We start from the raw sequence: 13,443 nt of genomic DNA, 5'->3' as shown, positions 1-13,443 counted from the left end.
CACTGAGTAGCCAAAATAGTTGTGGGTATTTTTTAAAAAGTATTTTTCTCAATAAAATTTCCCTGAGAAAGGCAAATACAATTTACATCATTTGATTAATTTGCTACAAGCATTTTGTCAATCAAAAATTATGCATGAAAATAGTTAATTTTTTCTTAATTTCTAAGAATAAGATAGCAAATGGTTCTTGAAAATAATCTTTCTTGACTAATATTTAAAAGATATGAATAAAAAGAAAATAGATGATCAACATTATGGACATGGTGACAGATTAAGTCTATTACACCATTATAATTCTGCTTTCAAGAGTTAGTAATTTAACTTTAGCAATAACATGCTCAGTCCTATAAATATTACCAAGTAAGAGAAGGAAAAAGAGGGTTTACATTTTATTTCATAAGATTAAAAATAATTAAAGAAAATAATTATATAAGTACACTATATACTGAACAGAGTAATGCATTCCAAAAGTATACTAAAAGACCATATTATAGAAATAGTTTCCATTATGTAAACATTTGCTGAGGCACCTACTCTGTACAAGGCATAACATTTTTTAAAAGTAAACTAAAGCAAGTCCTCCCCCCAGAAGACTGACATTCTTAACGAGGACCTTTGGCTCAAGCTGTTCTAATGCAGGTGATTCAAGGTCCACACCCTGAGTTGTAATGAATTTAAAGAGGAGTTGAGAGGCTGGAACAGAAAGGTGTCTCAATTGACCACTTACACAATAATGATGGTCTGGATTAGGGTCTGAGACTTAGAGCTAGAAAGGAAGGGGAATACATCAGTCTTTTTCGAGAGAGAGAGGACTGCCAGGGTGTGAAGGAGGAAAGCCTAAAGGGAGACCAAAAGAGTTTGGAGCGGTGTCAAGGCAATGTGGGAAAAGACATGATAGTGAGGTTTCCTGGCTGAACAAAGTTAAGATCCAACATGGAGAAATACCTGAGAAAACTGGTAGATACATTTATTGCTCTTCGTCTTTCATGCTTTAAAAACTAAATAAGCTTTAAAGAATTTATTTTTGGGAGAATGCAGTAAGTAAATGAAGTAAACCAGTCCACCAAAAGCCAGTTCACTGGATGATCTATTTGCTAAATTACCCAAGATTTTTATTTGTTTAAGTTTCAGTATCACCAAGATTTTGCTGCAGCGATTTTCCTTGGATTTGCAGTCCTGGGCCACTAAGTATCAGTTTCTCATGTTAACGTTTGAGATGCCTACTGCTTCTCATATGCTCAATGTTATATAAGTGAATGGATGAACTTTATTCATATTTTCCTGGATCGGGCCCCATACATATCCCAGTGAAACAGATCTGACGAGTGCATTTACTCCGGACTAAGGTTTTTGGTCTGATAATTCTAGGTTTGTTAGTCATTTAGTGAATTGATGGTTTTCATCAACTAGTTTTTGGCTAAATATTTTTCAGTACACTTAACCGTGGCTCAAGAAAACAAAGTTAATATTTTTTACTACTTTTCTCTTTGAAAGTATGCTTTAAGAATCCTTTAATTCCTAATAATCACTTTATTAAAAAAAACTTTTATGTTATACCTAAAGGGAAATTGATCTTAAAGACCTCCTATAATAAATATATATACTTCACAACATAGAGGAGCGAATTAAGATTTAGAAGAGTAGGCACTTCAGTTTTTCAAAGTGATACAGGATACAAAAGTACCCTGCTAGGACTTAGGGTTTAAGTAAAGGAAGGGTATCAGATATTTTTGACAGAACTTAACAATTCATATTTTCAGATAAACATTAGTATCATGAGAAAAATAAAAATTTAGTTGGATTTCCTTACATCTATTTCACAGTTTATTTTATTTTTAACTTCTTCTTTTTTAAAAAAAAAAATATATTTTTTATTGATTTTTTACAGAGAGGAAGGGAGAGAGATAGAGAGTTAGAAACATTGATGAGAAACATCGATCAGCTGCCTCCTGCACATCTCCTACTGGGGATGTGCCCGCAACCCAGGTACATGCCCTTGACCGGAATCGAACCTGGGACCCTTCAGTCCGCAGGCCGACGCTCTATCCACTGAGCCAAACCGGTTTCGGCTATTTTTAACTTCTTTATGGTGCCCAAGACAAGTAGTGAGTTTTAAATAGCATAAACTTTATAGCACTAAGGATTCTTAATTTACTCTAACCATATAGTTTATTAATATCATATACTGAAAGCACTTTAAAGATGTGAAACAGTAAGAACAGCTATGTATGCTGAAAGATGGGTGCCAACTCTAAAAGCAGCGGAGAGATTACTTCCACAGTGCTGGCTGTGCTTCCAGCTACTTGCAGTAGGTTACCACCTTACAGTCATGACTTTCAAAAATAGTTCCTTAGCACCACACTTGGATTCATACATGTGGCCTTCTACTATGGGCCTGTGCTTAGCCATAAAAATCCTACCTGGTAGATTAGTGACATGAATTTCCAGACTTTTAGATTTCTGGTAGTGATCTCTCATGTTCTCAGAGCCACTCTGTGCACACGGCTATGTTGTATTAGGTGTGACAGTTAACAGCAGAGATGAATTAGAACCCTGGTTGTTGACTTCCCATCTTTCATTCTTTATTTATTGAAATAATTACCAGCATTACAACCTTGCCCAAAATCATGTGTTGCCTGCATTATTGTGAAATCTTCCTTTATTCCCCATTAACAAAACTCTGATTTTATCTGGACAGCATTGTGTTTAGTGCATTATTTCTCCAAACAATGAGCTCCTCTAAGTCAGTGATCATAATTTCTCTTGCTTTTGTACTCTTCAGTTTCTGTATGAAGACTAATTTTCCCTTAAAGCAGGCTTTCAAGTTCATTTCTGTAGTGAAATGTGTTTACAATTTTCTTTATGGAAAATGCCTTTATGGAAAATTTATTTGGAAAAAAATATGCCTGGCATACTAAGTATTTGCCAAAAACATTTACTGATGTAGTGACAAAGAAAAGGAGCTCTTTCAGTAAGACTTATAGATATTTTTCTATTCTCATGGCCTTATGCCATTAAAAAGAAATACCTTTTTAAAAAACAAAAAACCAAAAAACTTCTCGAATAGAAAAAGCAACATTTTCTCAGTCACTTTTAACTCCTTTCTTCTTTGTATATTTCCTTTTCATTTCATTTTAGCCTGAACACAGAAGATATTCACAACTCAATGCTTGTGAACTTCCTGGTTGAAAAAAATAAACATAATTGTTTTATTTATGCTTAAATGTTTTTTTCTCTACAATTCACAAATTTTTATCATATACTTCAGGTAACCTTTGTCATTAACAATTTATTTTGAAGCCGTCATATATTTGTAATAAAAATGTGAATAACTTTTTACCTAAGTATCATATTTATGTAATTAAAAATAACCCTATTAGTTACCAAAATGTGTCTAGCTAGCTCAACCTTACTTTCTATTATTCTGATACTCAAAAACAAAATAAAATGAAAACAAGGACAAAAATTAGATTCAGCAAGTTCATTATAATGTGATGAAGTCTGTGAGAAATCTATTTATCTTACACCCTTTCGTTAGCAGGTAGCCAGCCAGTACAGTTATAGTTCATTTTGTTCCATGAAAGTTATCATTCCTAAAATCTTGGTTTCTATAGAAACTGGTAGGAAGTGTTTGCTGTCTAAGGATAAGTGGATAGTGACAAGTAGCTGATTCTACAAATCCTTACCACATTTGTAGACTGAAATAAATAAAACTGACAATGACTAGATTAAAGCCACCTTCCCCCATTTATTGGGTCAATCTTATCTATTTACTTGAATGTAAAGGCTTTTCTTTTTTAAAATTTTTAAAGGTAATCATTAGATTGTTATCATGTAGTTAATGATAACTTTACTTAAATTTCAATAAATTTGAGCTCTCATACTCTGCCTCTAATATTACTGTACTATATACTAAGTTAGCCAATATTTTCAACACATTTTTGCTAATAAATATATGTAAATTTATTTCATAAGCTCAGAAATATATTGTGTCAAAATTATTAACTTATACAAAATAACCATGTTTCCCTACTGCAGATATTATCTTCTATCTAGCAGAAATTATCTCCTAAAATTCATTTGTAAATTAGAGTTTTGAAACACCACTGTTGTAATTTTTTAAATGCCTTAAATAAAATTAGAAGTTATAGGACAAATATTGGTGGGGTTTTTTGGTATGTTTTAAAATAAAAAAATACTACAGACAAATCATATTTTTCAATGCAAATGTTTCGTTAGGAGAGTAAGGATACTAATGAATTTCCAAATACAGCATTTCATTTGCTATCAAACACTGCCCGAAATATAGGGAGCTTGGAAAACTGTAGCAGTAGTATTTAAAATCATTGTTTACAATCTCCATGATTTTGGAAAACTGAAAGATTAGCCTTTATTGGATTATAAGGGATAGAAGTATTTATTTTTTAAATAAAAAACGTTTTTCATGTTATATATGCAATACAAGAAAATTTTGGAAAATATGAAATGTAATAGCATAGGAAAGAAAAATATCTATTGTACCATCAACCATTACAACCATCATTAAACTTCTGAGGCATTTTATTCCAGTCTTTCAATATGCCTAGTTTTGCTTTTCAATCTATACAGAGTGGGGCAAAAATAGGTTTACAGCTGCTCATAAGGAAAATAATACAGTAATTAATAAATAATATAAGAATAAACTGTGTTTCACATACTCAAAACTGTAAACCTACTTTTGCTCCACCCTGTATATAGCCATTGTGCCATTTATACAACTTGTATAAAGGCAGATCATCACTGCATGGCAACACTGTCTTTGTCCAAAACTATATTTTAAATCTTTTACAAAATGTAAGCCAATCAAAATTATTACACATCATAGCTACTCTAACAAAAATATATAATCTTTGTTCATATTTATAGAATATTGTATAATTATGTACATTTCTAACTATCTATATGCTTATATATACTAATCATACCATAGTTGTATGGTATGAAATGTCTATGGCTCTACATCTGTATGCATCTCTAATTAAATCAACATTTTTAAAATTACTTACCTTTATTGTTCTCTAAAAGTATCCTAAAATGAATCCAACTATTTTTTTATTGATTGACTGAGAGAGAGAGAGAGAGAGAGAGAGAGAGAGAGAGAGAGAGAGAAGGTGGAAGGTAGGGAGAGAGAGAGAAAGGAAAGAGAGCGAAACATCGATTTGTTGTTCCACTTAATTATGCATTCACTGGTTGATTCTTGTATGGACCCTGATGGGGATCAACCCCACAACCTTGGTGTATGGGGATGTTGCTCTGAATAACTGAACTACCCGGCTAGGGCTCCAACTATTTTTTTTTTTTTTTTTTTAGCTGCGATAAGTGCTCTCAAAATTGCTATTATTTTCCCTCTGCAGTCTGCTGAAATGTTGGCAGCTTAACATATTCTGGATTTAGTAATTCATCGTATTTTCTTGATTGGAATGATCGCTCAGCAAGACAATATGCATTTGGAAAATATTGATTATGTTTAATAAAAAGTGAATGGATGTCAAAGAACAGTCTGCTCTGCCTAATGAGGCTTTAGAGATTAAGTCTAATTATCACTGATACAAAACTAAAAATCCATTATGTATTATTGAATAACAATTAGCTTTGTTCTCAGAACAAAAATCTATTGATCTGAAAACCATAAAGCTATCTTTGGCATAAACAGCCAAGGATTTGATAACACAAACCAAAAGATTACAAATGTAAAGAATTTAAAAGTTATTACTACCTTCTAAAATGCTTTGTGACTAAAAAACAATTCATTATACATGTAGTATGCAAAATACCACTGTGGTTCTAAAATTCTGAGAATCTGGTGACAGAGTAAGTCTGAAATGTAAATTCTTTAAAATTTAAAACAGAAAAATATAGAATATATTTTCATAAAGAAGACAAACCTCAGATAAATAGATTTTGGCATTTTAAAATTACCAGCAAAGAGATGTCAATTTCAACATAATTTGTTCCTTAAAAAGTATTGAACAATAAAAAATAGGTTGTAAAATGAATGCAAAAGAACATTGTTAGGAACCTCGAGTTCTAGTTATGTCCTGCCTGTTTGAGGCTGTGTGATCTTGGAAAATTTCCTTAATCTTTGAGCTCTCAAAATATACCTCTTGCAGAATGAGTAAGGTCTTTTTTATTTCTATCACTAGAAAACCAGAGGATAAGGTAGAAAGGAAAAGTCTGCCTACCCACAATAGAAAAAAATCCTGTATGTGCACTATAATGGGCCAAAAGGAAAAAAATACCAACTTCAGTTGGCTGAGCATTTTAACCTTTTGAAACATTTTTATGCATATGATATCATTTTAACCTCACATAATCCTATGAAGCAGAAGTAAAATTATTAGTCTCTATTTTGCAGATAAAAAAAATAGAAGGAAAGGGGGACACTGTTTGTTGTTTGAAATCACAAAACCATTTCATAGATTAACAAGAATCTAGGTCTTCTCACTCCTTAATCAAGATTTGTTTCAATGGAATGGATAAAGTTAAAGGGAAAAATAAGAATATGCAGCTGAATCCAAGTATGAAAAAAGGCAAAACATTAAAGAGAAAATAAAGGAAATGAAGTCTCTGTAGTAGGTTCTTCATTCTGATTAATGAGGTTGTATATTTAACCCTCAAGCTCAAAGGGAGCTGTCACTACAAAACTGTGTTAAATTAATTTAAAAATTCAATTTTTGCATAAGCAGAGATTTTACTTACCTAATATTAAGCAAATCTGCACCCCCTAATCCCCAAAATTACCCAACTTATGAAAATGGATCACGTAGCATGTCATAAGCAAATGGTAAGATCCTTCCAAAAACTAAGACACATTTGTCCTCTTTTGATGTGACTTATATAACATGTTTTTCCTATTCAAATTAATTTTAAGAAAATGTTTACCTTCCAGGGAACTAATGCTTTCCTATATTTCACATGAACATGCAGATACTTTTATACCTGTATAAACTGTTAAATTACTGACAGAATTAACAAACAGGAAAAAGTTTATATAAGAAGTTTTGAAAAAGACATCTATTATGTCAAAGCTCCTTGCTACTGAAACAGTAAACTGAGTAGTTTGAGTGTTGAGTGTTTACCACAAAGAAGTATGTACATCTATACCAATGAACTAACAGAGTGTAGTGAAATTTAATTCATTAAGGTTATGGTACTACTTTTTTTGGTTCAAAGACTATACTTTTTAAAAAGTGGATACCTGCGGTCCATCTCTGGCTTCATAGAAGTCACCCACTCTTATTTTTGCACTGAAGCTGAAATTGTCCCTTGAGATATCCATTATTCCATTTCTGCTGAGATACTGAAAAAATCACATATTTTTCCACTTCAGGTTTTAATAATGACAACCCAGCTTTGATGTATAGCTATCTTCAGAACACTAATGTTTTGCATATTCTATCAAGGGGCTATGGATTTATAGGAGTTCAATTTAGGTTAAGTACATTAGTCCCAAACACAGAACATTTTGCATCAAGGAACTTATCTGAGAGAGGAGTGTACTATTTTTTTTCCATAAGCATGCATAATAGGCACCAAATGTGTGTTATTTGGTGAAAAGTATGTACCTTTATTACTTCAGGGTACTGCCTAAGTTTCTTTCCACATGGAGCATAATATGCTACTTCTCCTTGAAGGCGCCCTCCAAAGTTTCTTATTCTTGTCTCCCTCTGCCAGCTATGCATAACAGAAATGAGAATTATAGCATACTTAATTTAAAAAACTTTTAAAAACTAAAAAAAATTTAAGAATACATGCTTTAAAAAACGTGAAAAATGCAAAAGAAAACAAATATTAAACCCCCTGATTATACAACTGAGATATATTTACTATTAAAATTATTTTAATTTTTAGCTATGTAATTCAATTGAAATTAATCAAAGACTCGAGTTATAAATATGAAACTCCATTAAAATTTTTAGAAATCTTAACTAGAATTACTTTGAGGCATATTCAATAGCACGTGTCAATGAGTACTGACTTTTTACATCTGAAAAGCTTTAATTGAGAGGAGGACAGTAAACCTGGTTGTCTGATCTTAGAGAGTCATGTACTGGAAGCTGTTCAGTTCCATGTAAAACTGCTCAGTTCCAATTAAACCATTTTAGGAAAACTCTGGCCAAGTCCCTCAGCCTTACAATGGCTTTCCCTGCCCTTAAATTCTATCTTCACAAAATCTCTGACATTCTTAATTGCACCCTTTCCCTTTGCCAAATGATTTGCTCTTGCTTCTTTTTCAGTCATATTCCCATCTGGATGCATGACCCCATCACAGTTCTGTCATATCTAAACATAGCAGTTACCCTTAATTTCAGTTTTCTGATATATCATCTTACTTGCTTTTCATTCTAGCTCTTCTCTAATAAATACTTTGCAGTATATTCACTTTATTAATAGTATAGAATATGAAATCAAACATGCATAAATATGTGTGGGAAAAGCAAAAAGGGAAATCTCATTTTCCATACCCATATTCCAAAGGAATACGCAGTTCGCGTTCATCTGTTACTCTTCTTCTTTTGGAAGTGCCTTCAAGAAAATTCATCCAGTTAACATAAAAGACTAGTTTCGCAGATGACAATTTTTTGATAGTTTTGAAGCTCCTCTTTAAATAAAAGATCTTAATGGCTTGGATTATCAGTGTTGTTCTGCAACTTATACATTATTTTTAGATAGTTCAACAAAACACATTGTATAAAGTAGAGGGTTTCTTTGGTCTGCATGACAAAAACTAGTCTTTCTCTCTAAAGAGAATACAAGGCAAGGTAAAAATATATAGCGTTCCTCTGATTTCGTTGTTTAAACATGGCTAAAGTAGTAGTAAAGTTTCAGGAAACTATATACTGTTGATTTCTTTGAAAATTAGTTTTAAGATGCTGATAAATTCCAACTCCTGGCTCACACATTTAAAAGTAATATAATGTCTATGTTCATATAAATCCATATTTCAGTCATATTCCCACATGCATGACCCCAACACAGCAGTTATTCTTAATTTCAGTTTTCTGATATATCGTCTTACTTGCCTTTCATTCTAGCTCTTCAGTGGGAACATGACTGAAACATTTAAAAACACTAGTAGGTCTTTTAATTGAAGTAGAAAGAAATCAGATTATGATTACATGTAAAATGTTTTATAGATGACGACCAAGTTTCACAAATACAAATACATACATTTTAATTAGTTGGATATCATATTGGCATGTGGCAAATGGGAGCAAAACTAGAAATTTCTAAGAAAAGAGTGAAATAAGTAAAACGAAGTATTTCACTATATGCCTCTATATCTTCTTAGCTATTGAAATGAGAATAGAGAATAGTTTTGGAATGTTAATGTAAAAACTTTTAATGAAGACCTCTAGAAGTTTATAAAAGGTCAAATAGAAAAATATAGATGTGGTGTGTTAATGGAATATTAATGCTACTCACTAATACAAATGACTGGTGATGTGTTGGGCAGATATGCAATTGAATCTTAAGTAACCAAGTGAGCTCATTTTTATAAAGTACAAAAAAGTCCACTGTCAATCAAATACTAAGTTGTAGAAGCATAAACTAAACACAGAAGCAGGAAAGTATTCAAAATTAAGAGCTGTCATTAAGCAGGTTCTAAAACTGTAAGCACAAAGAATAAAAATGGAAATGGGTCATATCCTTTGAAAATACATGCTGACCTTTCTTAGCCAACCTAACTCTAAGCTGAACACTCGATTCCAATGAGATCATCCTCAGACCACTGTATAAATAAGAATTCTTGCTATGGTTTGCCTTCTACTTTACAATAATAAAAATAAAGTGTAGGTACCAGAGTGTGGACTTGAAGTAAGTGTGGAAGAAGGTGTGCCAAGAAAAGCAGGTGACTGGGATTCAGAACATAAGGCAGCAGGAGCAGAGCCTGGGGCTTTTGCTATGTGGAGGTTACGAGGTGTTGAGTGAGCTGTGAGACTGATGGAAGGGCTTTTGACAGAGGAAGCTGTTTTATTCAGTTTCATTGAAGTTTTCTCTCCTTCAGTATCACTATCTGATTCATCTTGGTCTTTATCATCATCATCATCATCTTCTGATCCTTCTGTATCTGATTCTGAATTACTATCTGATTCTGGGAAGTAAAAGAAGCATTTGTATATTATAACTAGATAATCACCAACAATTTTCAGTTTGTACCTAAATGGAATAGTTCAGGAACCAGCATCTGTGAATAAGAACTCAAATGAGCATCTTCCTGAAGCTTAAATGTAAAAATTACTACCTGGCAAGCTATATAAGTACAATGTTCGCAGGCTATAAATCCTCAATATTCTTCATTAAAGTATCCATTTTACTCTCAAAACTTTACTCATAAAATAGGTCTCCTCATGTGACCCTATTCACGGGATGAGTTTTGCTTAGTGGCTTTAAATCACTTTTAACTTAATGGAGAAACTAAAGTGCAGAGGGAATCAAATTGATTATTTAAATTAATAGATCTCAATAGCTTAAGAATCGTAGTTCACTATGAGAAAGAGCAGATTGGGACTACCATCACCTTTTCATCTGCACTTTGAGATGAAAGAAAACAATTTTCTGAAGGAGATTCCTGGCCTTTTTGGCTGCAGTTATTCTATGTAGGTGTTAGGACTCCATCATGCTTCTCAGGCTTCACAAAAGACTGGGATTACTAACACAACTGTGGGGGGGGTAATTTAATATTTAATAATTAAAGTTTTTTCTAGCAATGTCGTCCTATAAATGCATCCATTCCTACAGGTATGTAAAATCTATTCCTGGATTAAACTTGATAAACATAGGACTGATATTTGTACTGTATCTTAATGGCTTCCAGAACAACAGCTTTTGTGGAATTGTGTTTTGTGTAGTATTATTTGTCTACATTAAAGTTCATTATGAAGCTGTCTTTGAAAGATGTTAATACTGGCATTCATTATCTACCATGCAAAGTTGTGTTTATGGGAACACCAGAAAAAATATTACAGGAAAAGATGTTCTTGCCCTGAGCAAGTAGCTGTTTTACTTACAAGTACTTTACCTTGTATAACTGACTATATTTCCCTATTCATATTGGTGACTAGCAAATTTACAACTGGATTTGTGACTAACCAGTAATAAATCCAAAAACTTTGATAATATATATTTCATCTTTAAATTTAAATTTTAAGCTATCTTATATTTTCAATCTTCTGTGGAATAGGAAGGAAAGTTAAGGATAGAAAAATAAAAAGAAGCTAACAAATAACAAAACAAAACCAGAAAGTGAATAAAAATAAAATCAGGAAGAATACTAAATGTTATTAAATTGCATTCTGATTGCTAACAGACATGCATAAGGATTTAGGTTTTTGCTACTTTCTGAATGACTGTGACACATTTTAACAAGTAGCAGAGGATACGCAAAAAGGGATAAGTTAGATGCGCGGAATTAAGTGAAAATTAAGCAACTTCATGATTTTCATGCGTCACTTATATTTGCTTTACAGTATTATTTGTTTAATGCTAAATGAATAACAAAACTGAGAATTTTACTTTGGATTTCCAAATTCAGTTACGACTATATTTTACCAGCTCTCTACATAAATATACATAGCTGTGTGAAACATAGTGAATGACATAATCATAAGCTTGTGACTTAAGAATCTCTTTTAAAATGTTTTGGTTCACATAGCATTTACTGAAATAGTTTAAATTTTTAAAATGGAAAATAACCTGATTGGCTGTCATCAGATTCATCATCTTCCTCATCTTCCTCATCTTCTTCCTCATCATCTTCCTCTTCGTCTTCATTTGAATCTTCAGAATCTTTACTACTGGGAATGTCTGAATCTGTTCCTCTAAACTGTTCCACTAAAGATTTTGCAGGATGAGAGTGATGTTGTGTTTTTACTGGGTTTGCATTATTGCTAACTGCTTTTTCCTTCCCTTGACTATGGAGTATGGGAGAGGCAGATGGCATTGCAGCTGTTTGATTGCCAGGGGTCCTTCTTCCACTTGTACTCAAATTTACAGGTGAGGAAAAAGGGGTACTACTGGCAGTTGCAATGTTCTCATTGATCTTACTCTGCATTTTAGTTTTGGTAGTAAGTGCTAGAGGAGCTTCTTGAATGACACTTTGAATAACTCCATTTGGTTGGTGATTACCTAAAAGTGCATTTGTCAAGAATGGATTAGGGTGGTTGTTTTCTAGTGTTTGTTTTGGATGTGCTGGTGAACTAGAGGTTCCTTTAGGATTTGACAAAGCTGCAATAACCTTCTTCAGGCTCTTGGAGGACTCCTGTTTCTTTAACTGTGCTGGAAATGTCTGTTTATATTGTTCCTGTTGAAACATAAGTTAAAAGAAGAATTCAACAATAAGAACGACCACTGCCTGCAGTATCTGACAACTGCTTATCCCCAAATTTAAATCATGATTACAAGTGCTGTAAAAGTAGTGGCTGTGAAGACTGCTAGTTGCCGAACCTTGGCTAGACATAATATACGAAAATGCAATTAGTCTTACCCTCTTACATATATTTACTGACTGTCCCCCTCTCTTTACTATTGCTCCCATTTTTTCAATATATATCCAAGCTTGAAACTCTAAAATTGTCCTTCACTTTTCTTCAACTCATTCATATTACTATATCTTTGGATTCTTTCATTAAAATATTGCTCAAACTTAAGCCATACCATTTCTTCCCACCCAATTCAATATATGCTTTACACAAATGTCAATTAAATCTTAATATTATATATTAGTCCCTCAATCAAAAGCTTTAGTGCCTCCTCCACCATTGCCAACTTTAGAAAGTAAATACTTTTCATATAAAGTGCATACCTTTCTAGTCTAACCTGTCACGCCCTGTGCATGTTATACTTTCACTACCTCCACATTTTGTTATAACTATTTTCTCTGCATGAAGCATCCTCCTTTTAAAAATTTTAAGCTGATGAAATGCTGTTCATTCTTCAAAATTCAACCAAGCAGCTTTCCATGCTTGTCCCAGCCAGAGCATGTATGCCTCTATCCTTTGAGAACCTTGACCTCCTTATAGTCTGTCCTGTACAACCTATAGTCAATGTGATATGAAGCTGATGGAAATGCTGGCTCAACATTCTGTGGGGCCAATTTTAGGGTGCCTTCAGCATATTAGCATTGGAAAGAATATAATAAAAGTTCAGAAAAATTATCCTTAGGAAAAGTTGATTTGTAAACCACTAAGCCTTAAAATTTACATCTGTAAAAAAGGAACAAAAAATTATTTGGCTAACAGAATTGTCTTGAACAGAGTAAAATCATGGATTTTATTTATTAAAATGATATGCAAATATAAACTGAAGTAGGATGATTAAAGCATTTTAAGTTATAGATACAGAAGATAAAATTCTCTAATGAAAATGGTTGCCTTGAAATTAAAATCAGCAGTGCTCTCAGCA

The 13,443-nt window shown here is 32.7% G+C and overlaps 1 protein-coding gene across 1 annotated transcript in view; it reads right to left on the bottom strand.

Annotated features, from left to right (window-relative positions):
* BAZ2B (bromodomain adjacent to zinc finger domain 2B) overlaps positions 1-13,443 on the bottom strand; it is a 330,950-nt gene that overhangs the window by 72,886 nt on the left and 244,621 nt on the right. Inside the window, exons 14-18 of the mRNA XM_081095898.1 lie at positions 11,737-12,343; positions 9,842-10,135; positions 8,505-8,565; positions 7,605-7,713; positions 7,238-7,339 (exon numbers count right to left, since the gene is read on the bottom strand). Coding sequence (XP_080952024.1) covers positions 7,238-7,339; positions 7,605-7,713; positions 8,505-8,565; positions 9,842-10,135; positions 11,737-12,343 — 1,173 coding nt within the window. The remainder of the gene's footprint in view (positions 1-7,237; positions 7,340-7,604; positions 7,714-8,504; positions 8,566-9,841; positions 10,136-11,736; positions 12,344-13,443) is intronic.

Source organism: Myotis nattereri, assembly GCF_964212035.1.
Source record: "Myotis nattereri genome assembly, chromosome: 7".
Taxonomy (NCBI): Eukaryota; Metazoa; Chordata; class Mammalia; order Chiroptera; family Vespertilionidae; genus Myotis; species Myotis nattereri.
This window is presented reverse-complemented; position numbering and strand designations above follow the sequence as displayed.